Genomic DNA, 24,558 nt, shown 5'->3' on the forward strand with positions numbered 1-24,558 from the left:
ACATGGCAGCAAATTATTATTGATATTAATATGTGGTTTTATTAGGTTAAGATTTGAATGGATTTAGGGTACCTACTACTCTGTCAACTTTTATACATACTGCATACTATAGACCAGTGGTCTCCAACCTGTCTTTAAAATGTATGCTCTCAATTAGATGCGGACAACGGCAAATGTATTATCAAATACAAGTGGTTTGCGATCCTAAAAAGGTTGGAGACCACTGCTATAGAATATCGATCTACGGGGCCCCTAAATCGACGGGGCACCAGGCTACCGCCTAGTTCGCCTACCGTTAGATCCGCCGCTGATGATACATTTGACATGAACTCATAGATATGTAATACAATTTCGACTAACCAAACGAAATCAACGATTCAGTAATTAAATGAATTTGAATCAAAGCCTGAAGTGACTAAATTGTTGTCAATATCAACATCTCTACATTTCAAGCCCCACGATCTGTAAAACTTTATTTTGACGCGCAAGAAGCGAAATGCAAATATAAATTGAACTTTGATACAATGTTTGTTTTACATCAGAAAGGTTGGCCATACAGAAAATAATTAGCTAGGAAGATTTAACAAACTAGCATTTAAATTACCATTCTTAACCTTTTTTTTTGAAGAAAACTACAATTTTACTAAAAACATGGTCATGGGTTTTCTGTGTGTTTTAAATGAACCCCGGCATTGCTGTGCTAAATAAAACAATTAATATACTTTTGGGTTATTGATCTTTATTGATCTTTTATTTTATTGATTAAAATACGGATCTTTATTTTTAATATATTATATTTAATAAGGGCGAATGCGTGTAATCATTCATTTAGTTACTTATTCATATGATTATATGTAAGGTAACATTTTAATGTATCTGTAAGTCAACATAAATTGTTGATTTCTATCATCAGCGCTGAAAATCAAACCAGTCGCTGTCAAGAGGAAACATTGGAAACTATGCCAAAATTATCTACATCATATGCGCAGTTACCTTGCATGTAATTATTATAAATGCATTCCCATTCATTCCTGTATTGTAGCTTGCTAATTGAATTAAATCTAGGTTAGAGGAAGCGGCATTCCAATTACTAATGAATAGCGGCTTGATACAATTCATTGCAAACCACCATACACCACAATAGACGAGTTTCGCTTAATTCAATAGACAAAAAGCTATGCCCGAAATTTGCCAGCTTAGCGCACACCAACGGCGCAATAAATGTCAACTATGCCAGATTGGAATTGATTGCTCGGGGTGAAAGTGCACGACGCGATACTGGATACATTCCGTTCCGCGGGCAGAATGCGATTTCATTCATAAAACACAACGAATGTGATCGTGTCTTTCCGCACACGTTGCTGCCTTGATCTCCGTCATGCTGGAAGGGGTATATAATGTGATCAAACCAACACAAGTACCCTCGGTGGTTCGGGTGCGCTCCCACGTCAATAGGCCGTTTGCACTTGAGTAAACAATAGCAGTCCAAAACGATCCACTCTGCCACTGGGTAGCAGCGTAGGGTGAAGATGGATGTGCTTGTGGTGGGTGGGTCATCGGCATACCGAGATTTTATGACCACCGAAATGGTGTTCCACCAATACAGAACACTTTGTTCATAGAGATGCGCTGGAGAGGATACCGCCGGCTACGCTAGTGGCAACAGTGGCACTATGTGATCAAATTTCACGGTGTAGGTGATTTGCAAACTCGCACACCAAAACAGTACGCTGACAAACAGTCAACACAAATGACAATCTCACAATCGGATCTCATGTTGCCGGAATTTACTCCCCACAGAACAGGCCGAAAGTTGGACATGGTGTTCCGGTGCGCTAGCGGAGTGGTAGTGAAGGCATGTTGCGCATAAATTGTAACCCCCCATTATACCCCTACCGCTTGGTAGAACACACAAACACAGGACTAGCTGCGACCCGTACACCGGACGGACCCCAAAAGTGGTCGCTCAGTCGAGCCTCGACAGCGTACCGTTTCAGACATTTTATCACCGGATTTGAATGTGCAATCTGGCTTGGTTTGATCGTTGCTTCGTCCTTTCAGTGTACGGCTAAGCGTACCAGTTTAGTGTAAAAGAACTTAAGAAAAAAATTCGCAGTGTAATAATTAAAATACCTTACAGTATTCGTATTATATGTAAGTTTCGATTTCACTCAAGTTTGTTAGGAATCAGTGAAAGGTGCTCCCAGATTAAGTTGTTTTGTCGTGTCGCAATCACCAGATCGTCTAAAGGTGAGTAACGTATCGGATTGACGTCGATGAATAAAATGTAAATGTTAATGGTAATCACCAAAATCAGCGAGAATAAACGATTTTATTAGCACAATGCTCAAAGGCACCGGTGAAGGTTGTGAATGGTGTGCTAGAGGGAAAAGAGTGAGCTGGAAATATAGAAGATCATTCGATCTTTTGTATTTTTAATGATTTCTCCACCGTTCATATTGTTTTTGCTGAATTTCTGTGCCTCTTGCGAATCGTATTAGAACCCACATCAATCTCGACGATCATGAACTAGTCCTTGGGTCGCCACGGGTTGCTTTCGTGAATATCGCTGGCGTGCGAACAGACTGTATGGCGTGCTCATGTTCACTAACGACGGGTAGAGGAAGAGGAGCTTGAAGTGAGCTCTGTTGGATCTCGAGTGGTTGTTATCGGGACAAGGTTAGTAGGCCATTGCCGAATATAGTGGAAAAGTACTGAAATGAAATTTGGGCTCCTACCACCAAATACGGTGGAGTTGTAACAAGTGAAGTGTTGCGTGAAGTAATAATGCTTGTTTACTCAGAGACACTCGCGAGGAAGTAAAATAGAGAATGTATTTTAGGCAGTTGGAAAATAATGTTGATTCATTAGTTACAAAGTGTTCACAGTCGCTTGAGTATGTTAAACAGCCCTTACAATTGTTTACATGGCAGTGTCATTAACTAATATTGATCTGCTTAAGTAACATTTCCTATGTAAGCAGAATAATATATACACTAAGTACCACGTAAATGACTTTTGAATTTGAAAGAAGTTTTTAATATTCATTTTGAATTTTTGTCTTTTTTATTTTAAATCATCAACACTCTTCGTATTCCATTGACTTACTACTGTGTTAATTAAATAATATTTTGGAAATTTAATATGAATGTAGATTTCGTCGTTCAGCAATGTTCAGCAATGTAAAAGTTAAGTTGTGTTGTGAATAGGAGTTTTGTGAAAACGATATACAAATTGATTTGTCAAAATTATTTCTTTGACTGACTGAACAATCATACAGATTGGAAGTTTATAATTTATTTTAAAACAGGTAAAGCATCTGCTGTAGCGACGCATGATTAACACTTTGACCGCCGGCCTGACGTCACAGTTTGCGAGTGAGCACGTAGCGCATGACAAGAGAGCGATGAGAGCGACAATTGTTCGTGCGACTATTATCACTCTTTTGTTTCATTTCGATAACGGCGTAGCACATGTCGTTCTCGTTCTCTCTTTCCTACCTCATTCGTTATCAAGAGAATTGGTGAGCGTCAGATACAGAGCTGAGCGGTGAACAAAGCCGTCGTGCGATTTCATATGACGCGGCGCTTAAAGTGTTAATGAAATCAGCTCATTGAACTGTATTCATTGTAAATGTGTTGTGTGATTAATCAGAAACTAAGGCCAGATTTACGAGCAAAAATTTGGTGTTGTTAGAATCACTGCTCACGTGGATGATTTATATATTGCAAGATTTATGTTGAATTGCATACCTTCAGGCGCATAGTGCTACCGCTACTTTTTTGGTATTTTTATTTTAGTTGAAAAAAAAAAATATTTTACAATTAGTGAATTCATCAATTTATGAACATGAAAATGGGATTGAAGCATGAATAAATGTATGTATTTATTAATCAGTCATGGAAGAATTCAAGTAGTTGTTAGACTTATACCAGCTTTTCATAAAAAATAACAAATTAAAGCAGTACCATAGTAACTTTTTAAAACTTTATGTTAGAATGGTCAATGTTGTAATTGTTCTAAAAATGTTGCACGTGCTATTTGTTAGTTAACTAGACTTGTCTGAATAGTATATGTATGATAATAATGTTTAACACTTTGAGTGCCAGACCATTTTCTTACATGTTTCCCTGGGGGTGAAACGCTTTTATATGGATAGGAGTTCAACTAGGTAGATGCTTCATTCATAAAATGGAAATGCCAAACAGCGTTGTATAAACTTTTAGTTTATATTCTAATTTTAATTTTCAATCAAGTTTATGGTTTGAAAATTCTAATTCTAGCAATCTTAGCACATTATCATTATAGGATAAGGATGAATCTATGTTATGTCGCTCTAACCAAATAGAATAAATATAATAGAATTCTTATTTCTAGAAAATAGATTTTTTTGGGTTTCTCTAGTGTAATGAAATATTTGAATGGTAGCATTTGATAAACAGTCAAAATGTTTTTGTGCATGCAAAAATGCCGCTAAAATAAATGGCTTGCTCCCATAGTGCGTCGTCAGTGTTTCTTAATGAATGAATTACTATACTTGAAATGAATACGTTCACTTCGTGCATTCAAGCCGAAAGTAACACATTTGTATAATTTTGTGCTCGAAAAAATTGACTCTATTTTTTCCGATTAAATAAATATAAAATTTTAAATATAAAGCAGAATTGAAACTGAAAGATTGATGCTTAATTATGTGGTACTAACGATACATAATATACGATTATGAATTCTTCTTATTCTTTTGGCTCAACAACCGTTGTCAGTAAAGGCCTGCTTGTACCCAGTTGTGGGGTTGGCTTTCAGTGACTTATGGATTACTCCCTCTCCCCCATAGGAGGATAGTTCCACGTATGGCGGCATGGTCCATTTGGGGCTTGAACCCATGATGGGCATGTTGTTAAGTCTACGATCATGAATAATTAAATATAATTTATCCGACAATATTATTTATTTACAATCTTACAATCTTATTTGATACGATTCGTGCAGAACATTCCGATATTTTTGGATTTAAAGTGGATTAAATTTATCAGCAAAAATGCAATTTATAGTGCATTGGACAATTCTTAAAACAAATTTCACTGATTTGACATTTGATGTGTTAAATCAAGAAAACCGCGTAACTCGGGAATAGACTGTACTTTGAAATTGCTAATATCGTTATTATATATTTTTAAAGACATACATTCATCAACTTCTAAAAAACCTAATAAGAATATGTTAATTATGTGTTCCTCATTTTAAACTGCTAAAAATTTAAGAAAACCAAAACAAACTTATTAAAGTGACGAATAGTTTGAGATTTTACTTCAAGATGGAAAATTATATTGATATACATACAAAGCTTCTATCTCTATTCTGAAAACGAGACTACGTGAGGATAAATGTAATGTATAAATTGTAAAAATGTTAAGAATGTTAATTGTCCTTTCCATCAAGCCTAGTTTCTTTCTAACACACCCTCCTTTTGCTACTATTCGGTGTCTAGTTCACCAGCTCTCTCTCGCTCACGCTATCCGTATTCATCAGAGGTGCATCGAACTAGATGAATTAATGTCACGTTACGGCATTACACGACACATTGCGCTAGACCTTCAACACTTTGGTGGGCACTATAATCGTAAGAGTATAGCAGTATAACGATAGTAGTACGAGTAGCTGTAGTAGTATTGGTAGTAGCAGAGCAGCCGTTGGCCAAAAGCAACCGGCACTGCATTTAGCGTCGATCTTCGTGGCGTCGAGCGCCGCTTCGTGCCAGCATTTTTGACGAACGTGTGACGTCATGGAAAGTTTCCATCGCATTGGAAGTTCTCGACTAACCAAGCGCCATTTTACATGTGAGGGAAACGCTTCAAGATATGCAAAGATATGGTGTGAGTGACAAAGACACCAGGCGCTGGCTCGCACTCCAGCAAGATCTTGCCTGCACGTGGCCAGCAGTTCATGTTCACGATGTAGAAAAAAAACATGAATGAATTTATGCTGAGGTAAGAGTGCACGACGGCTAGTGTCATAGCGGGACATAACAAAAATGAAAGTGTCGTCAAAGGTAATGCTATGAAATTGAATATATTTATAATGCAGCACTTATAATGATCGGAATTGTATTATAAAAAATAAATGCAATAAGTATGAACTTGAGGTTATGTTATAATACTTTAAATAACTTTTTATGAAAAAAAAACAAAAAAATTGTTACATTCCAATATTGACTTAAATAAAACTTCAATTAAGTATATTCAACAAAAATGTTCAGCAAGAGCCGTCTGTGAACAGTACACGCGCGATACGCTTCAATACTTGGTGCAGCTCAATTGAACAAATTGGTCGTGGCTAGCCGGTCGCAGCAGATCTGAGTCTGCTCCGGCCACTCAGCCAATTTCCATCCGCCTTAAACCGACGCCAAGTATGAAGCACCACGATTCGCCGGCGGCCAATTGATTGGCAATCAAGCCGTACGCATCGGTCCAGCATCGACCTTTGGTACCGCAGGCAGTGTCGTCTTGCTTGAACCGAAACAGTGCTCTGATTTGCAGATTTTCGAACCTGCTGCTGGTGCTGCGGCTGGAAAGCGAACAAACGATCTTCAAAAGTGCGATGAAATGCGACGTTGATCAAATATAGTGACGCAAAGATCGGCTCAGTGATTGGCGGGGATGATTGGAAGTGGGGAACCCTTTTCATCGTGGGCCACGAAGCTCAAGCCGATGGCTCAAGTGTCGATGCATCGAAGAGCTAGCGTTTTCAGGTCTAAGAGTTTCCCCTTCCTTCCGGCCACGGCGCAGAGTATAATCAACCCGGCACATGCACACAACGGTGCTATGTTTTGGGAATTTTCCACTGTTTCGTTCCCAGGCCTGAGGCTTCACCACGAACCGTAGTGCGCGAATCTCAACCAACAAAAAAAAGTTGCCATGCCCGGAGTCACAGGGAAGCTGAAGACTGCAAACGTAAGCATGGGGTTGGGTTTTTGGTGTGAGCATGGTGCCTCCCTCTCACCCGTGCCTCATGCGTCGACGGAACGAAGGACTTGCGCTGACGCGAAGATCTCGCGTCGAAACCTGCCGAACGTACCTAAGAAAGGTAAGAATGTGGAACAGAAACTGGCACGAAAACTGGTTTGAGCCGGTATCGGGAGTTTTCTTTCACTTCAGGTGATGCCCCCTCGTACATGGCCTAGACCGCGGGTTAAAGTTTAGCATCCCTTTTGCCGCGGCCCACCGATCTGCTCGGAGATCACATCTTTCGTCGTCGCTATTATGACCTGCACACAATAAGTTGTTCGTGCTTATGCTGCGGCTTTGACGTATCGTTGCAAAAAAACGGCCCCTAACTGCACCGACTACTCGTACCGTTCGAATGGGAAGGGCGGAGTGGTCGGTTGGCGAAATGTGAGCCTTTTTTATGTTTTTGAAATGAGCGAGCGTTTGCCAAAACCATTGAATGCTTAGTGCGTAAACTGATTACAATCTTTGCGCGAAACAATAATTTCTACTACTGCATATGTATTCTCAGCGAACGTAATATATACATCAAGGAGACGAATGATTCACGAAAATGATGATAATTCATTGCTACTTGTCCCACTACTGCCTTCGTGTATGTAGATGGTGCAATGTTTAAGCAAGATAAAAGACGCTACTTCTATGTCACTATTCTAGTTTGCTGACGTCGTGGAATAGTATCTTATCATTTTTGCAAATAATGTGTCATCATATAGTGTGATTTGTTACGGGCGTATTTCCATTAAATGAACTAGCAGTTTAAAGTATTTGTCATAGGATCAAAGTTTTATTTGTATGTGTATCATCTTCTTATTCTTTTTCTTCTTCTTAACTAACGATCAAATACATGCTTACCAGACTTGTTTGTATATCGTAATCTGATCGTTTGAGGTGCGAGTTGTTTGATGAAGCAGTTTATTTATAATTATACGTATTTGATTTTTTTTCTTTCCAAATTTTCATGTTTTGCTCTTGTTTTAAAAGACAATTATCGTTTTTTGCAGTTCATTGTTTTTAAAGTCATTTTAGTGGTTTGATTTATGTTTTTTATGTTATTTATGTTATTATGAAGCCCTTTTTCAAACATTATAATTATTAACATAGTAAATTTCTGTAAATTTCTGAAAACTTATCCATCTTACAAAAGAGAAAAAGTTTACTACAACAAATTATAAACAATGCACTCGACAAAAACGAAGCACAAACCAACACACTTTAAACCATGTTTACGAATGGTTAGGTAGAAAGAGAACCACAACAAACATCAAACCGAAAGGAAACGATAAAGATGTGCAAAATAAGAAAATTGAGAAAAGAGTAGGGATGATTTTCGAATGTTCCAGAAGCGTTTTTCCTCTTTACTTGTTGAACGCTTTCAGTATTGTAAGAAAATCTTGAACAAATTTTTACTCCAACTCGTAAACTAAATGTTTTACAATTCAAACGATTTGTACTTCAACAATAATTCAAACATTAGGCATTTTTACTAAATCGAAAACGCTTTTAGTGGATATGGTTTTACTCACCATCTCACCATGTTTGAGCAACGTTCTCTTTCGAACGACGCGCACCGAACATCGCGGGTGCTGCCGCGCAAACGCGGGGAGCATCGGATTGTTCTCCCCGTAGCATGCACAAGGGTCGCTCGCCTCTAAAGGGGCTGCTAGCGGTGCCGGGCCTCTCATTGTACAGCGAAACTTCGCCGCACGCGGACGCACTCTCTGTCCGCTACACTTGTCCTCGTAAAAAGAAAAAACGACGGATATCCGCGAACCGCGCACCACAAAACATTAAGCAATAAATCCGCCTATGATCGGTCTCTCGTGTGGCGTGAAGCGTTACGCAGATTGTAATAACGTTTGTGAAAAATTCAGCAGCCAAAAGCGGGAAAAGCAAGAAAACCTTTCTTCCCTCCCGTTCTCCCATCGAACCGACCGTTCCCTTACCGCAACCGTACCGGGAGGAACCGTACCGAAAATACGCGCGAAAGCGAGACAGGCGCAAAAATTTGTTCATTAGTCGAAAGAAGAAAGTTAGCAGGCCGTGACACAAGTTGCAAGTGCGAGTGCCGCTGAAAGGCCACGATCATTGTGCGATCTGTTTTTAGCGCCGTCGGACGGCAGCGAGCGGATTTGAACAACGGCACAGCACGAACAGCTCACAGTTGTTCAGCATCTCGGCAGAGCCAGACCCTGTGGACGGTTGACTGTTGGACGGGGACTGATCGACGCACGCACGGCATTGAACGGGCACACGGATAGGCGATGGATAATTACAAGAAGAAAACACCCGGCCGGGTGCAGCATCTGGAGTATACCGTAAGTAGGAGCGAATCGTTGATCGAATGTAGTAGTGTATTTGTTTCCGGTGCGGTTCGCTGCAAGTTCAGGTGTGCTGTAGGAAAGGCTGATAAGTGTAAACAGTGGTGTCGGCAGTGCCGCAGGGAGCTCGATCGCCATATCAGTTTCACGTAGAATGTGCACAGCTTTAACCACGCGGCCTCACATCGTGGGCACCCGTTTGAAAACCGTTTGAATGTTCTACAATTTACAGCAGCGCGGTGCGAAAAGCAAAGCACCCATAAACGAAGGAGGTTGATCGTTGCCATCCCTTTGCACTCCGTTTGCGTACGCAACGAACGGTGCAACGATCACGTCGCATGTTTGTTTAATTTGTTTGCACTACTTCACTCTCAAGGGCGCTTCTTGGTAAAGCAAAAGGCAACAGGAAAGCGTGCTGTGTTGTGGGCTGAGTGTGCATAAATGCCTGATGGAAACGATGTCACCTACGACCGGCATGGGTGTAAAAGTGTTATACCGTCGCGATCGCGCCAATATGCATGGGGGAAGGCATATTGGAAATGGAAACTTTGGCCACTCCCTGTGCCAGACAGACAGGGTGAGTTTGTAGGAAAAGTACCGAAAGGTCGTTTGGAAATTCAATTAGCAGCTTCAGCAGCTTCCGGGGGAACTTTCATTGCTGGCGTTAGTGTGTTGACTCATAAAAGCTGATTACCTGTACCGGTGTGGCGTATGTGTTTGTGTGCTGATGCGTATCTTATCCACCGTTTACTATCAGAAGTGGGCAAATTTAAGCTTTGATGGTTTTTGTTGACACTGCAAATCATGGAAAAATGCACAGCTGACACAAATTATGCGATTTCCTTACAAACACCGATTCACCAGCTCACTAGGGAAAGGGCACTTCCGGCGTTGCCACATTGATTAGGCGAATTTCTGTACATTTCCGCCTGCTTGAGTGGGTTGGGAGATCCGGCAAGGAAATGTCACACGCGGTAGATAAGATTGCATGCACCGTGTCGGTATCCATCACATGCCTTGCTCGTTGCCCTGACATTCCTTATCGAGCACGAATCGATTGATGGAACGCTGATAAGCGCGAGTCGATGATAACGAGCCTGAATCACAGATGGGCTACACCTGGACGTTTAATTGGACGTCGACGAATGCTTGATGTCGCCCTCGGTGCGGTGCATCGATATGTGGGCTGCGGTTTACATTGCATTTACACCCGGTACGCAATTGCGATGACATGTGTATGTGTCTCTCGTGTTCACTTCCTGCTGCTTCCACTTCGTCCAGCTGTGCACCGCTAGGAAGGGTGAAGGTTGGTTCAAAATGGCTCGTTAATCCACAACCACGACCGTGCAAGCGCAACAGGTCGTTAGTTACGGTTGGTGCATTTATTTGGCACCGGGCATTTCGGATGTCAACGCCATGAAAATTGCTTCCGAGTTCCGTACCGGTGCAGATCGAGCCGGTTCGTGTGTATTATTCTAGCGCGATGTATACACTGTCCCTTAAAATTATGTTACATCATTCGTTTTCCGCTGACGGTGATGGGCATATTATCCTGTGGGGAACACAATGTTTGGTGTCAGTATGGCTTATTTATTATCAAATTGGTTTCATGCGCCGGTTTTTTTTGGTCAAATATACTTTGTTCTATTCTAAGAGGCGTTGTCTCACCGCTGCGAAGTAAACATAAATAACGCTCTTTACCTTTAAAAATAGCAATTCCACATGACAGGCCTTCCGATTCTGTTTTTCGCGACGATCGGCTGGGCATGAATGACGCACGGTTTCGGTGTGGTGTGGAATCTTTGCTTTGTTTTGAGCGGACAGCCACTGTTTTCATCCATTTTCCACCGGCGGGTCGAGCTTTCCGATGCGTATTTATTGCGCTCCCATCTGACGCGGACGCCGCGCATTTTTCGCTACCGGCAGGCAAAATCCTTCGCACGACCTTGCACGCCCGGGATCGCAAATTATCGGTGTAGAGAGAGAGAGAGAAAAAAAAGGTATCGGTGGAAAATGTAGAAAAAGGCAACACAAAATAATTTGTTAGTCGCGTATTTTTAACTCCATACAGCAGCACACATACCGGCACGAGATAAGCACGTTAACGAATTCAGAAAAGTGGAACATGATCCTTTTTCTTTTGCTTTGGCTTTGAGATAAAGCGGATTGAACATGTCGGGTTCGTTGCTTTTGCGAAACACAAGTCGCTAATTACTTTGCAATGCACATGCACATGCACGCAACAGCGTGGAATTTGATCGATGCAACACGGAAGAAAATCTTGTCCCCCGTTCTAGTGTTGATTCAACCGCTCGAGTGTGTTGCTGTCTGTCAAGGGAGGCAAGTGAAAAGGGCAATGAAATGGCAAAAAGATGCAATAAAAAATAAAAACCTCAACCGTTGGCGGCAGATATTAAATTATACAGTAGTTTTGTGCTGATTTCCTGCAGCGTCCGGAGGGCGTCCTTTCTGGAAAATGGTAATCAGCGGCAACTTTGTCTAGCCGGCGGCACTGCGATGCTCACATACGAGGAAAAAGGGGGAGAATCTACCCCGCGTGGGTGACAAGAAAAATGTCAAACTCCCCCTGCGGTCTTCTAATTTTACGCTCCCTGCGTTTACCCTGCGAGTGGGAAACTCCAATCAACTTCAGCTCCACGTGCGCCGGAACATTTCGCCGGAGCCATTTTCGCGCCAGGCCGTTCAATTGTAACAGGGCGTTTAAATTGTTTATCGCTCCTTTCTGTTGCTGTTGTTGAACAGCAGCACGTGCTAGCTGCCGGGTGTTCGCCCGCACAACACTGTACTGCTGGCGGACGACGAACGAATTGCAACTGTCCGCATCGATTTGTCGCTTCATTCATCGAAAGGCAGTAATTGAGTAACTGGGTCTCTTGGCTTGTACACTGGTCACAGACCCGGTAAGAGCCGGCATTGCCGCAGGAGATTGCTAAGGCCGCTAGGGTGCAATCAGTCTTGTGCCAACCCCATCGCCCAGAATGAACCGACCGACACATCTTGGTTATGTATGTTTTTATTTTATGTATGTTGTGGTGCTCCTACACCTCCGGAAACAGTTCCATTTTATCTTTCCCTTCAAGCAGCAAACTGCGTCGTTACTTTCCTTTGCACGTCAACTTGCTGTCCAAAGAAATGTGTTGTATTGAAAGAGAAACCGACCTTCCTTCGGTTGCATTCTCCGCTCCTCGTCCACGGCTCCCAATTGACAGGCTGTTGTGGCTAGCAGGAGAACCAACCAAGCCCTTCGCTGCCCTGCGTTGCGTCCGTCCCAGCAAACGGAGTGGGGGCATTGCGTCTTGATTGCGATTGATGATAGGGGAGTGGGTTCCAGGAGCAGAAGACGTGCTACACATCACGCAAGCATGCCGCCGTTTGGCAAGGTCATGGTATGGCGCATTACATTTTTCCCCAATTTCATACGAAGGGGAAACTCAAGAGCCCGAGAGAAAGAATATATTCTCCGGACTTTTGCCGGAGAACCGTTTTGAACCGGGTGGTCAATGTAGGGGAAGGATAAGACTTGTGGTAAAGGAGAGGAGAGTTTAATTGTTTGCATTTTGTACGCGCGCTTTTGCTGTTGATGTGTTGTATATTAAACGCCGAAGTAAGGACTGCATGTCTTAGTTTAAAATAACCAAAATAAATAAATCAATAAATCAATAAAAAAGTAAATACAGTCGTTGTGGCAAGATGTTGTCTCTAATTTACCTATCTTTGCCACTAAGGCACCAATTTTTGCACCGTTATTATCAATTAACATTTTGAAGATAACAATCTTTGACTGTCAGATACATTATTTGAATGTTGTATTTAGTTAATAGAACTGTATACTCTTAGATTCATCAATTCAAAGCTCATAACTAATGATCTAGAGCAGGACTTCTCCAAACTTTTCCCTTCACAGGCCGCATTGCCTTCACAAATAATGATGTTGAGGGCCATTTTGGCGTTATGTGTAGCTTATGCGTGAAAGTTAAATCACGTTGTTATAAGAAAATACTAACAGAATGTATACAATTGTAACACATTTATATTATTTCATCTATATGTTTGTCCTGAAATGGAAAAACTTAAAATAAGGATGGCCCGCGGGCCGTAGTTTGGAGACCCCTGCTCTAGTGAAAAGTTACTAAATTATACACATTTAAGGTTCTAACGGAGTCTTCTATATTGGCATGCATTAGCAGATACATAGAACCCAATGAAAATTCACATAATTTCACCAGTTTTTGTTCATTGAAAATATTGAAATTGCAGATTTTTTTCATAACTCTTGTAATGTATTATAAAAGTATTCATATATCAAGTCAAATACGTAGTGAACTCATGTTGGTGACTCAACGGAAAAGGTGCTAAAAGGGCCACTTTTAAGCGTGCCCTCACGGTTCCATTTAAAAAGCAGCTGCTCCGTCTCTGTTTACATTGTTCTAAATGTGCTACAATTTACATGTCCAAATGGAGTATATCTTATCAGACGCACACCTAACTTACCCACCTACCGATATCGGTGCCACTAGCGTCCACCGTAACTGTGTACATAAAACGCTGCCCTTCAGCTCAATTAGATACCTGGTTGACATTGAAACCGCTCCCGAATCGTAATATAGGGCGAAATATCAGAATGTTACAGCCCTCCCCTCAGCTCAAAGCTCAAAGCGTCTCTCACCTAGTGCACCCTTTTGTGCGACGCACTTCCTCCGATAATTCTATTCCGAGCTTCGGAAAGCCATTGCAGTTGCTCATAAGACGGCAGAAATTATCCGAATTAAGCCCACTAAAGACAACGGGCTCCTTCCGGGTGGCCTCCTCCTAGACGAGATTAGCTTTACACCGCCATCCGCCATCTCCACTCACTCGAGGTGTCGCGCGATCTTGTACCGAGTGGTGGGGAAAGGAGGGGCCAGATTGCTTAACCACTTTACACGCCGCACGTGCGAGCTGAGTAGCCGCCTCGAACCGGCTGGCTCCACTGGCGGAAAACCGCGGAATGCGCACGACGAGACGACGGTCGGCGAAGGGCACGTTATCAGATATTGCGATACGGGTGTGTGTGGCCACCTGTAATTTAGCCTTCGTGTTGATTTTTTCTGTTCACCTAGTGGTCGCTCCATCTTCTACCGCCGCCTCGACGTATCCTGTCTCGGTAGCAGAACGCACACACGCACACAATTTACACCTATTGGCTCCGGGTACCAATAATTGGCCACTCGATTGGGCTGTCGACGCGATGAAAGAGGAGAAAATTAGCAGCGCCGATAAATACGATCGGTGTGTGTGTGTGTGTGTGTGTGTGTGTGTGCGCACGCGTGAGCTTAATTAGATAATTGATTTCAATTCCAGGAAGCAGCCGTTAGAAGGTTCTTTTCCATCACGCACGCGATCGATGGCGATCTTATCCGTGATTGACAAGGGGCGTCTTATGCAATATGCAATTATTTGAGTTGAACAAAATCAGCTCAGTAAATCAGTGGAAACAACTTTTCTCTGTCTCAAAAGAGCTTCTTTGAGCTCTCAGTGCCCGAGAAACGTAGCGACAAGCTCCAGCCAAACATGCACTTAAAACGTAAAGTTGACATAAAAAGGTACCCCACACATATGTGTTTGTGTTGTCTGGCTCCACCCAAGGGAAGGTTGGTTTGAAAATGCACATATTAATCGCAACTAGCAGCAACCAGACGGGAAAGAGAGCGTAGGGCGTTTTTGTGCGCTTCCTTCCGCAGGCGATCGCGCCACAAAAATGCTAGCAATGCAACCCTTAGCGGTGAACCTGAGCTGCGAACGGTAAATGTGCGACCGACACGGACGGTGAAATATGAACTTCGAGCTTAGCACCTTCTTTTTTGCAGCTAAAAACCTTCCTATCACATGGCACCAAGTACCGAGTAGGCACTCGCGATAGGTTTAAAAACACAATAATAACATTCCGGAGGTGTTGAGTATATTGATTTTCATTTCTTGCTTGAACTGTTTTTATTACAAATGCGTTTTTTTGTCCTGTTGTTGTGTACTTATTGACTGTGAGACGGTGAGCAACCTCACGCCATGCTTAAGTGAATTTGCTTGCTGTAGAATTATGAGAAAGGGAGCGCAATTGGAGACGCGTGATCGGTGTCTAGTATAGGTTGGATCAATTGACAATAAGGGCAAAATTTCATGAATGAATTTAATTATTTGATCGCTATCGGTAGTGTAATGAGGCCATGTTTAGGTTTAAGTCTTTTTATTGAATATTTGATGGTTCATTAGTGCTACTGAACTGTTTTTCTAACGATCCGCCAATGCACTATGGCGCAGTGAGTATTTCGATAATGGCACCTTCAGAACAACAGCGTGCACATGTTAAGCACGGCACATTTTGTTGCACATAGTACACACAGCATACAGCAAAACTCTGACTGATCTCTGCCCGGCAAGCACGGCCACATGGCTGAAAGGTTCTGGTCGGGTGAGACCGAGTGTATATTTATCCCATGCTTACCAGTTTGAACTGGTTCAGAGAATGTAATTGCCGTTGTTAGAGCAATTGGTCGCATTTCATGCTTATGTAAAGCTACAGGGATAATTATTGACGCTGTTAATATGGCTGGCAAAGAACGACCGAGTTTTAGTGTTCGGGCAAGAAAAAGAGCGTAGTTTTCTTCTCTCTCTACAGTTAAAAGCATTCACAACGATGACACATACCGACCTAAAATGGTGTCGATTTGGTGTTACAATTTTGAATAATCGGTTTCATTTCAAATTCAATCCCACGTCATTAAGTTGTTGGGTAAAATCTAAACCGGCGATGAAGGGCATAAGCTTCACCACAAAACAAGTGAAGAAAAAATCATAGCGATTTTCGAAATGGCATTAATCGAGTTGTAAACACCAGCCAAGCTCTAAATATTACTGTTTACGGCAGCACGGCAACTACAATCCATAACACATACATTAGCTTACACGTGCTTACAAATGACCCATTGTTTGGTCAGTTTCGGTTGACGCATGTTTTCCGCTAAAATATCTGCTACGTGAAGCAGTATTCCGTTCGTCCGGGAAAAGGCAACGCCAGTGTAAAACGTGCGGTTTGCGGTTGGGTACACCAAACTATCCGAACGGTGTGCATTTCTAACGCAGGAAATGCACGCCTGTGCCGAAGCACACCGATCACGGATCCCGCGGATCGTCGTGTATGGTGACAGCTGCAACGCGATGAGCGTTCCAGTGGGTGCAACAATGTGTTGTGCAGTTTGCACAAGCGCATTTGCACCTTCCGGCAGCTAGCGAAAGGGGATCGGCTGAGAAGTGGCAAAATGAGAGCAATCGCATGTGTTGAACGTTTTGCTTGAGGTTGTTCAAAATGTATGTCTTCTATGAGGGTCTGTGTGTCATACTTTTTTTTATTTGCTTCCCACGCAGACGGTCAAGGAAAATTACTTTCTTACCTACTTACTTTCACCATTGACTACTACCGGTAGGTGCAAGTGCATCGGAGAATGTCCTTTCCTTTCTCGGCGACATTGCTGAGAGGAAACAAGCAGATCACTGAGAAATGAACTGAATCATAAAAGTCTAAAAATAAAATGCAATTAAAACAATAGTACGATTAATTAAACCATCCTTAAAATAACATCGACGCAAGGAATAACAGACTCATTTCAGCTCACCATTGGCATTCCAAGCATTCGCTTCCTGTCGGGGTAGCCTCGGTGTCGTTGCGAGCTATTTTTTGCCCGCGCCTTAATCGACGAAATTGGCAATCCGTCTTCATTAATTGCCAATCTCGATCGGTCTCGGAAATGATTTGATCATTCAATAACAACTAGGCGCAAGAATCTCACCCACTACGCATCGCTGTCGCTTTCGCTCTATAGATTGACTTTGCGATGCCAATGAATAAACACATTTTTGAGCGGTTCTATCGGGACGCTATGCTCAATGTTTTTTTGTTGAAAAATACGTGCTCCAGCTGCCCGAACGCGGAGAGGAGATGGAACAAAAAACAAAAAAGCACACATATTTGTGGCACCTACTCACCATGGCAAATACGGATCTTTCTATACGGCACGACAGCGCGGCGTCGTAGGAGTTCTCACCACTGCTGTACCACTGGCCGACCACTGGCTGTAGTAAAACATTCCAAATTTAGATCACACATCAGCGCGTAACGCGCTTTCCTACGTACGTTACGGTACCGCGACCGCAAGGCAAACCGTTGACCAAAAGCGATCGCTTCCAACGCCACGATCGACGACACTTTGTTCTTGCGTGCGAAAAGCGGCAGAATGTGCGAACCAACTTAAATCTCACATAATACACAATTGTTCAAGCTACAAAATGATCGGTTACAATATCAAGGAGATCTATAAAAGAAATAAAATTCCATGATTTGACAAATGTTTGCTTCTGGACCACTGATTTTTGTATATTTTACATCCCAGCCGCGATATGCCGCAATAACTGCGTGAAAAGTTTGACAATTCACCAACTAACCAACCAGACACGTCACGTGTGACTCGTGCCGGCTGGTAGGTTTTCAATGTCTCCCCGGCACTTGTAAATTTAAACTTGACACAATCTTGTGTCAAGATCTCTGCTTCGGATCTTGAGACGCGACTGCAGGTCGATCGTGCCGCCACCAGCCTTCCTTCGCCTTGATGGGGGTAAATTAACCTAGGACCGGATCGGTGCCGCTAGGCGAAGAATTCACTGAAAATCACATTTCACCCAAGCACGCGACGCGCTGGGTGCGTGTGAAGCGTCGCGCCAAGAGTCGCGCTCGGAGGTTGAGCTTCAGACTTCTGAGCTGGTGGTTTTGTTTTGCTCAGCGCTTTAAAAATAAACACCCTCACCCATACGCAGGCGCTATGCGTTGCTTTATTGACTTTTGCAATGCGGAAAGAGAACCCGAGAGAAGAATTAAAAAAAAACAACTCAAAACCAAATCTACCATCAGTTAAGCTTGATTGTGTTTTAGTACTGCACAAGCAGCAGTCATCGCACTCAACAGGAGAATTAGCATTGTTTACATTGCTCAAACCATACACAACTCTCGAAGCGCAGGCGAACATATAACTCCGCTAGTCGATTCGGGTTAAACGAGGGCGATAGTTGATTTGGGGCAGATCGTTGCCAAATTTTTCTCCAATGACTGGCATATCCACAAGCCCGACGGGCAAATTCGAACAAACACGTGCTCGTTGCATGCTGATCATCAGACATTGGACACGTGCACACTCATGTTGCGTGTAGTACATGTTCTAGCTCGGCGCATGTGCTCTCTACCCGACCACATTGCTATACCCCGTGCTCGGGGGAAAAAGCAGAGTCAGATCAAGATCTCAGGGAGTACGCACCCGAATGGAACGTGTCTGACCCAGATTCTACGACGCACTACAGCTTGCACGAATTCTTCCCACTGTACTGATGCAGAGGATGCGCTTGCGCGCAGTAATCGTTGACTAGCCGCCAAAACATGCGGCAATCATTGCCGAACAAATGCATGTCGAAAGTGCACTCTGAACGATCGAGCCGTAGTCAAACAGACACAGACACAGACAATCGATTCAGATAGTGAAGGTCGAGGTCAAATATTGGTGCCGTTCGTTGAATGTATCCGATATCCATCCCTTTTACGTACTTTCCTGATTGCACCAAGAATCTCTCAATTGCCACGCTTCCGTCAACTTGCAAAAATGTTAATGAGATCATTTACCTCCAATCGGAGAAGTTATTGTCCCTGCTGAGAGTGTTAAACAACTTCGCCGGACGAATTCAAAATAGATCGGAAGGTTAACTCGGTCTATTAGGTTAGGCTAGAACATTTGTTGCCAAAATTATTCATGGTCATACACAGCTACAAACTTGTGATTTTATGTCAGCGATTCTTCTTCCTGGGCTAATGGCCGACATTGATCGACGACGATGTAAATGATGTAAACTAGAGGTGAATCGTTGCTAGAATGTGTAGCAGTTACGATTTGTTTCTGCTAAGCAATATGGCGGAATGTATGAATGGTTTTCACACAGCCGCCTCACATCCCAGTAGACCATGAGCGAAATCTGTCATACAAACATGTAATCTTCTCTTGGCTAGTAGGAAATTGTCTAAATTGTTTGTTATCATTTGAAATCTTTACATAAAAATCTCCTGATATTGGAAAAATTATTGGAAAAATTTGGATGCGTATTGTATTGGAATTGTGCTCTAAATTTTACACAGGTACATCTTTTTGTGAAGTTATCTTTGTCACATACCATTTCACTAACCTTATGTTTTATTTGTCTTGTCTTTTCTAGCAAATACGTCCTCAGCTTACCGGAGGCAGCAAGTCCGAGCTTACGGGATACATCTTCGGCCGCATGAAGTCCGAGCTGAACGATGTACCGGCACAGACGGCCGCCGGGTCCACCCTGCCCTTGGTGGACATGATCAAGGATGACGAGGAGGCGGGAACGTACAATCCGTTCGAGAACCGGAAGCTGACCCACCCGACAACGGACATGGAAACGCTCGTCCATCTGCTGAAGGGTTCGCTCGGTTCGGGCATTCTTGCGATGCCCTTAGCCTTCGTGAACGCTGGACTGTGGTTCGGATTGGTTGCTACCGTCGCCATTGGAGCGATCTGTACCTACTGCATACACATCCTGGTGCGCTGCTCACACATCCTGTGCCGTCGTGCTCAGCTCCCTTCGCTTGGATTTGCGGATGTGGCAGAGGTTGCGTTCCTGGCAGGACCCGAGCAGCTGAAGAAGTACTCACGATTGGCCCGGTTCATCATCAACCTGTTCCTGGTGATCGATCTCGTCGGTTGCTGCTGTATCTACATCGTGTTCGTGGCGACCAATCTGAAGCAGGTGGTGGACCATTACACCCACTCGTACTGGGATGTGCGCATCTACATCCTGATGCTGTTGGCACCGTTGATTTTGATCAACCTGATCCGTAAGCTGAAGTATCTGACGCCCTTCTCGTTCATCGCTAACGTGCTGATCGGTGCTGGTGTTGGCATCACGCTGTACTACATCGTCACCGACCTGCCGGCACTGTCGGAACGGAAGGCTATGGCTGAAGTTCAGCATTTGCCCATGTTCTTCGGTACCGTCATCTTCGCGCTGGAAGGTATTGGTGTAGTGATGTCGCTGGAAAACAATATGAAGAACCCGCAGAACTTTATCGGCTGTCCGGGCGTGCTGAACACTGGCATGTCGGTTGTGGTGATGCTGTACGCTACAGTAGGTTTTCTGGGATATTTGAAGTACGGCGATGAAACCAAGGGCAGCATTACGTTGAATCTCCCCGTAGAGGAAGTGTGAGTGTTAAGCTGTGAATGTGCGTTTGAGGCACTGATGTATTAATATTGTTTGTCTCTCCCAAACAGGCCGGCTCAGATGGTGAAGTTAATGATTGCGATAGCCATATTCCTTACCTACTCGCTGCAGTTCTATGTACCCATGGAAATCATTTGGAAAAACATCAAGGGAAACTTCAACGAGCACCAGAATGCTGCTGAGTACACACTTCGCATTGGCCTTGTGGTAAGTTGTTGTAGCGATTCTACCCTAAGACAAATACATTCATTGTCGCTTTTTTTCGCTCACAGATCCTAACAGTTATAATTGCTGCCGCACTGCCAAACTTGGGCCCGTTCATCACGCTCATCGGGGCCGTGTGCCTTAGCACGCTGGGATTGATGTTCCCGGCCGTCATTGAGCTGGTAACGTTCTACGAAAAGCCCGGCTTTGGTCGCTTCAACTGGATCCTGTGGAAGAATGTGTTTCTCATTCTGTTCGGTGTGGTCGGCTTCGTCACCGGCACCTACGTCAGTATTATCGAGTTCTCGGAGCATCTGGAGGAAGTATAAGGTGACCGGCCGCTGCCAGCACCTTTAGTCCCTTCGTCGAACTCCTCAGGCGTGGCGGGATATTGTAGCGCAGTGCAACACACGTGCTCTCTCGACTCGATGCCACCAACTACTGCACACACTACAGGGTGGGGCATGGCGAGTTTGGAGAGACATGGTGAGGCGCTGACTGCAGACGTCTTGAGCCCGAGTTTCCGCACTGAAAGTGCACCATCGGCGTGTGATCGCGATGCATTAGAAGCCGTCGATCCGTAGCAGCATGGGTGGCAGCCGAACTGCCGACCGCTCTCTGGTGTGCTTTACCGTCTTCATCAATTGTAGGATCTCGTTGAATCAATGACGTCGTCGTTTACTCACGCTAGTAGGTCCTGCGCTGCGTACGCGTGCGTTGCCTTGTGTTAAGAGTTGATTTTTCTATGTGTTTAATATGAGCGTCCCTGCATCATGCCAAGTTCCTTGCAATTGTCCAGTTTAGTGTCCTTACTTTTTTCCCTACACATCCTACACGAATCCCTACAACATCTATCCCAAGTGTCCCCCCTGTTGATTGTGTAAACTCGGTCCGAATCTGATTCGGGAACCATGTCTGCGACATAGAATGAAGTAGGGAAATTAATCAAGCTGATGTTACGTTGTTGGGTGCGACACGTGCTGAGTCGAATAAAAACATGCCCCAATCGTAGGTTCAATCGTTAGGCCAATTAGCAACAACACCACAAAATTACCCGTAGCCACGTCATACGTGGGAAGAAATTATTCGTTCCAGTCAGTATATGACTATGGGCAGACATCGTTTATGTAGAATTCCTTCATTAGAGCTGTTTTTATGATAATGTACACACAAACACACAGAACGAAGAGGAGTCATACCTGTGGCAGACGAATCTTCAGCTTTCTAGTGTAATGTGGCTAGTGTTACACGCACAGGAACTTGTGATGTTGAGTTATCGATTAGACTGTAAGCAAATGCATTCCGGCTCAGTTCTGAACTGGTCGGAAGCGTATATTTATCTACTGTTTTAATCCTACACACCCTAAGGGCGTATCGCGCGTGACGGAATGTTCCTAGTGGACTAGATGCTCGAAATGAACGGATTGCCATTATAATCCTAGTGCAGTAGCATGCTACCAATAACTACCGATGCTGTTACAGATGCAGCTCATTGAATGGAATGCTTAAGGTCCATCTTTTGTTTTAACTTTGTCTTCTTCATCCACTTGACAAAACATTTGAAAGATTGTTGAGAGAGAAAATTTTACAATTCTCCTTTTTGTCATACCCCGATGTTCTATCCTTACACATGTCTGCACAAAACTGTCTTCCATTGAAAATGGTATCACGTGTATCAAAGAGAGAATATATCAAACAGCCGAACAACCATACCACCACTTAAGGCATACGGCCTGGCCGTTCATCAGCAGGTCGTATACATAGTAGAGTGCGTTGAAGCGGTAGTTTTTGCACATGACTACGTAGCGTAACATAAAGTAAAGAATAGAGCTCTAGACGTATTAGTAGATCGTTGTAAGTACCCCGGGCCTCGTGCTTCGTTTATATTTTCAGAATAATTATCTCAATAAATACATTTATCAACTTTTACAGTTTGATTGACATGAATGAATTTCCTTGCATTTCCTTTTGCTTTTGTACGAAGTGAATCATTACAATCGAGCAGAGGATTACATCCTAATGCTCAATTGGAAGCTTTTTGGTTGATTCTCGATCATTTTACGAAAGAAATAATTATTAAATCAAATATATTCATTCGGCGGGAATTGTTCGCAAATAATTACTTAATTTTATTAGGTGATGGTAAACTTTGTTAATGCAACGGTCTCCGAAAAAGTAGGTTGCAGAAGAAACAAGTATACCGCGATAAGCGAGGGACGTGGCAACATTTTTTACCGCCATCCATGAACTGCTCGATTTCCTGCTCAGGTGCACGAATTGAATTTGAAAAACTAGCGCCATCTAGACGTGCATTCGTGAAACTCGTTCGCAGCGTACAGGGGGCTCGATCGCAGAGTACAAAATGCTCGAGTTTTCAAACGTATAACATAATTTATGTATAACAGCATAGCAATAGCAGTAAAATAATTTAAAAAAAGTACTCAAGTTGTAGTTATTGCATGGGAAACAAAGCTTTATAAATTATTAAATAAAATTGAGTTTTTTTTATATGAAATATTCCATCCAAAAGTTAGTCTTTTCATAAACGAATGAATATTTCTCGACTGAGCAACCCTCACCGGTGCAGGCTCGGGCAATTAAAGATGAAAAGGACGTATTACTTTATTGTGTTGTTTCCAGACTCCTGGAGAAGGGATTGGAAGCACCCAATCACGTAGCTTGAAGCATAAATTCGTAAACTGATAACATAAACCATAACAAAAAGAATACTTAAACTTGTTGCATTCGATCAATTGATTGATATATCAGATTCTCTCTCCCTCTCTCTCTCTCTCTCTCTCTCTCTCTCTCTCTCTCTTCTCTCTCTCTCTCTTCTCTCTCTTTCTCTTCTCTCTCTTCTCTCTCTCTATCTCTCTCTCTATCTCTCTCTTGTTGGCCTGCTCACGATAGAGCACATCGATGTGACATGGCCCGGTCATCATTCTCCAGGAATCTCGGTCCTGGGCTGCAGTCCTCCAACCACGGCTGCATCCGATCTCCAACAGGTCTCGCTTCACCTGATCCAGCCATCGAGTTCGCTGTGCTCCCCTGCGCCTTATGCCAAACTGGGGATCGCTGTCGAACACCTTCTTGTTGGGGCATGAGGCCGGCATCCTCATGACATGCCCCAGCCATCGTATTCTGCCAGCCTTCGCCACTGTCAGGATGCTCAGTTCGCCGTGATATATCAGTTTACGACATCATATTTAGAAAAATGAAACATTTCATGGGATTGGAGTAAATTATTATTTTTAAAAATTCCTGCCTTGTCAGTACAAGCGAAAGCTTCCACACATGTCGGAAGAAGTTCTCTTCAAGAGCAAAAATAGGCTATCAATCTGATAAGTAGGAATACATTTGGCTCAAAAATAACGCGTATCGTGCCACTGAAAAGAATTATGATGGGCCCGCGAATTTCGGTTGAGGCATGCTGAACATGCTTAATAGAAGGAACATTCCTTTGTTCACTAAATGGTTTTATTTGAGATGTGGTGAACAATTTTGCGCAACATTTATCGTGTGTTATTATTAAATTTAAATGTAAATGAAAATGTAAGCAAAGCAGCATCAAACTTCGTTTTTTTTTTCTCTTCTTTTTCTTCTTATTTTTTGGCACAACAACCGTTGTCGGTCAAGACCTTCCTGTACCACTAGTTGACTAGGCTTTCAGTGACTTATTGATTACCCATATCAGAAAA

The 24,558-nt window shown here is 43.1% G+C and overlaps 1 protein-coding gene and 1 long non-coding RNA gene across 4 annotated transcripts; one reads left to right on the top strand and one right to left on the bottom strand.

Moving 5' to 3' along the window:
- The first annotated feature begins 1,951 nt into the window (after positions 1 to 1,951).
- LOC1279313 (proton-coupled amino acid transporter-like protein pathetic) lies at positions 1,952 to 22,807 on the top strand. Of its 3 annotated transcripts, none has more exons than XM_061656337.1 (4): positions 1,952 to 2,250; positions 19,625 to 20,637; positions 20,707 to 20,863; positions 20,929 to 22,807. In XM_061656337.1, exons 2-4 carry the CDS (start codon positions 19,688 to 19,690, stop codon positions 21,187 to 21,189), a joined length of 1,368 nt encoding a protein of 455 aa, XP_061512321.1. In that variant the 5' UTR covers positions 1,952 to 2,250; positions 19,625 to 19,687; the 3' UTR covers positions 21,190 to 22,807. The 3 variants fall into 3 exon arrangements, with proteins under 3 accessions (XP_061512321.1, XP_319019.4, XP_061512322.1); XM_319019.5 differs by lacking the exon at positions 1,952 to 2,250 and adding an exon at positions 8,635 to 9,322; XM_061656338.1 differs by lacking the exon at positions 1,952 to 2,250 and adding an exon at positions 19,393 to 19,547.
- LOC133393064 (uncharacterized) lies at positions 10,788 to 17,083 on the bottom strand. Its single transcript, XR_009765984.1, has 4 exons — positions 16,993 to 17,083; positions 16,771 to 16,897; positions 11,027 to 11,270; positions 10,788 to 10,877 (listed from the first exon to the last, which is right to left on the bottom strand). It is a non-coding gene; the product is annotated as an uncharacterized LOC133393064 (long non-coding RNA).
- Positions 22,808 to 24,558: the final 1,751 nt, after the last annotated feature.

Source organism: Anopheles gambiae, chromosome 3 (genome assembly GCF_943734735.2).
Source record: "Anopheles gambiae chromosome 3, idAnoGambNW_F1_1, whole genome shotgun sequence".
NCBI classification, from domain to species: Eukaryota; Metazoa; Arthropoda; class Insecta; order Diptera; family Culicidae; genus Anopheles; species Anopheles gambiae.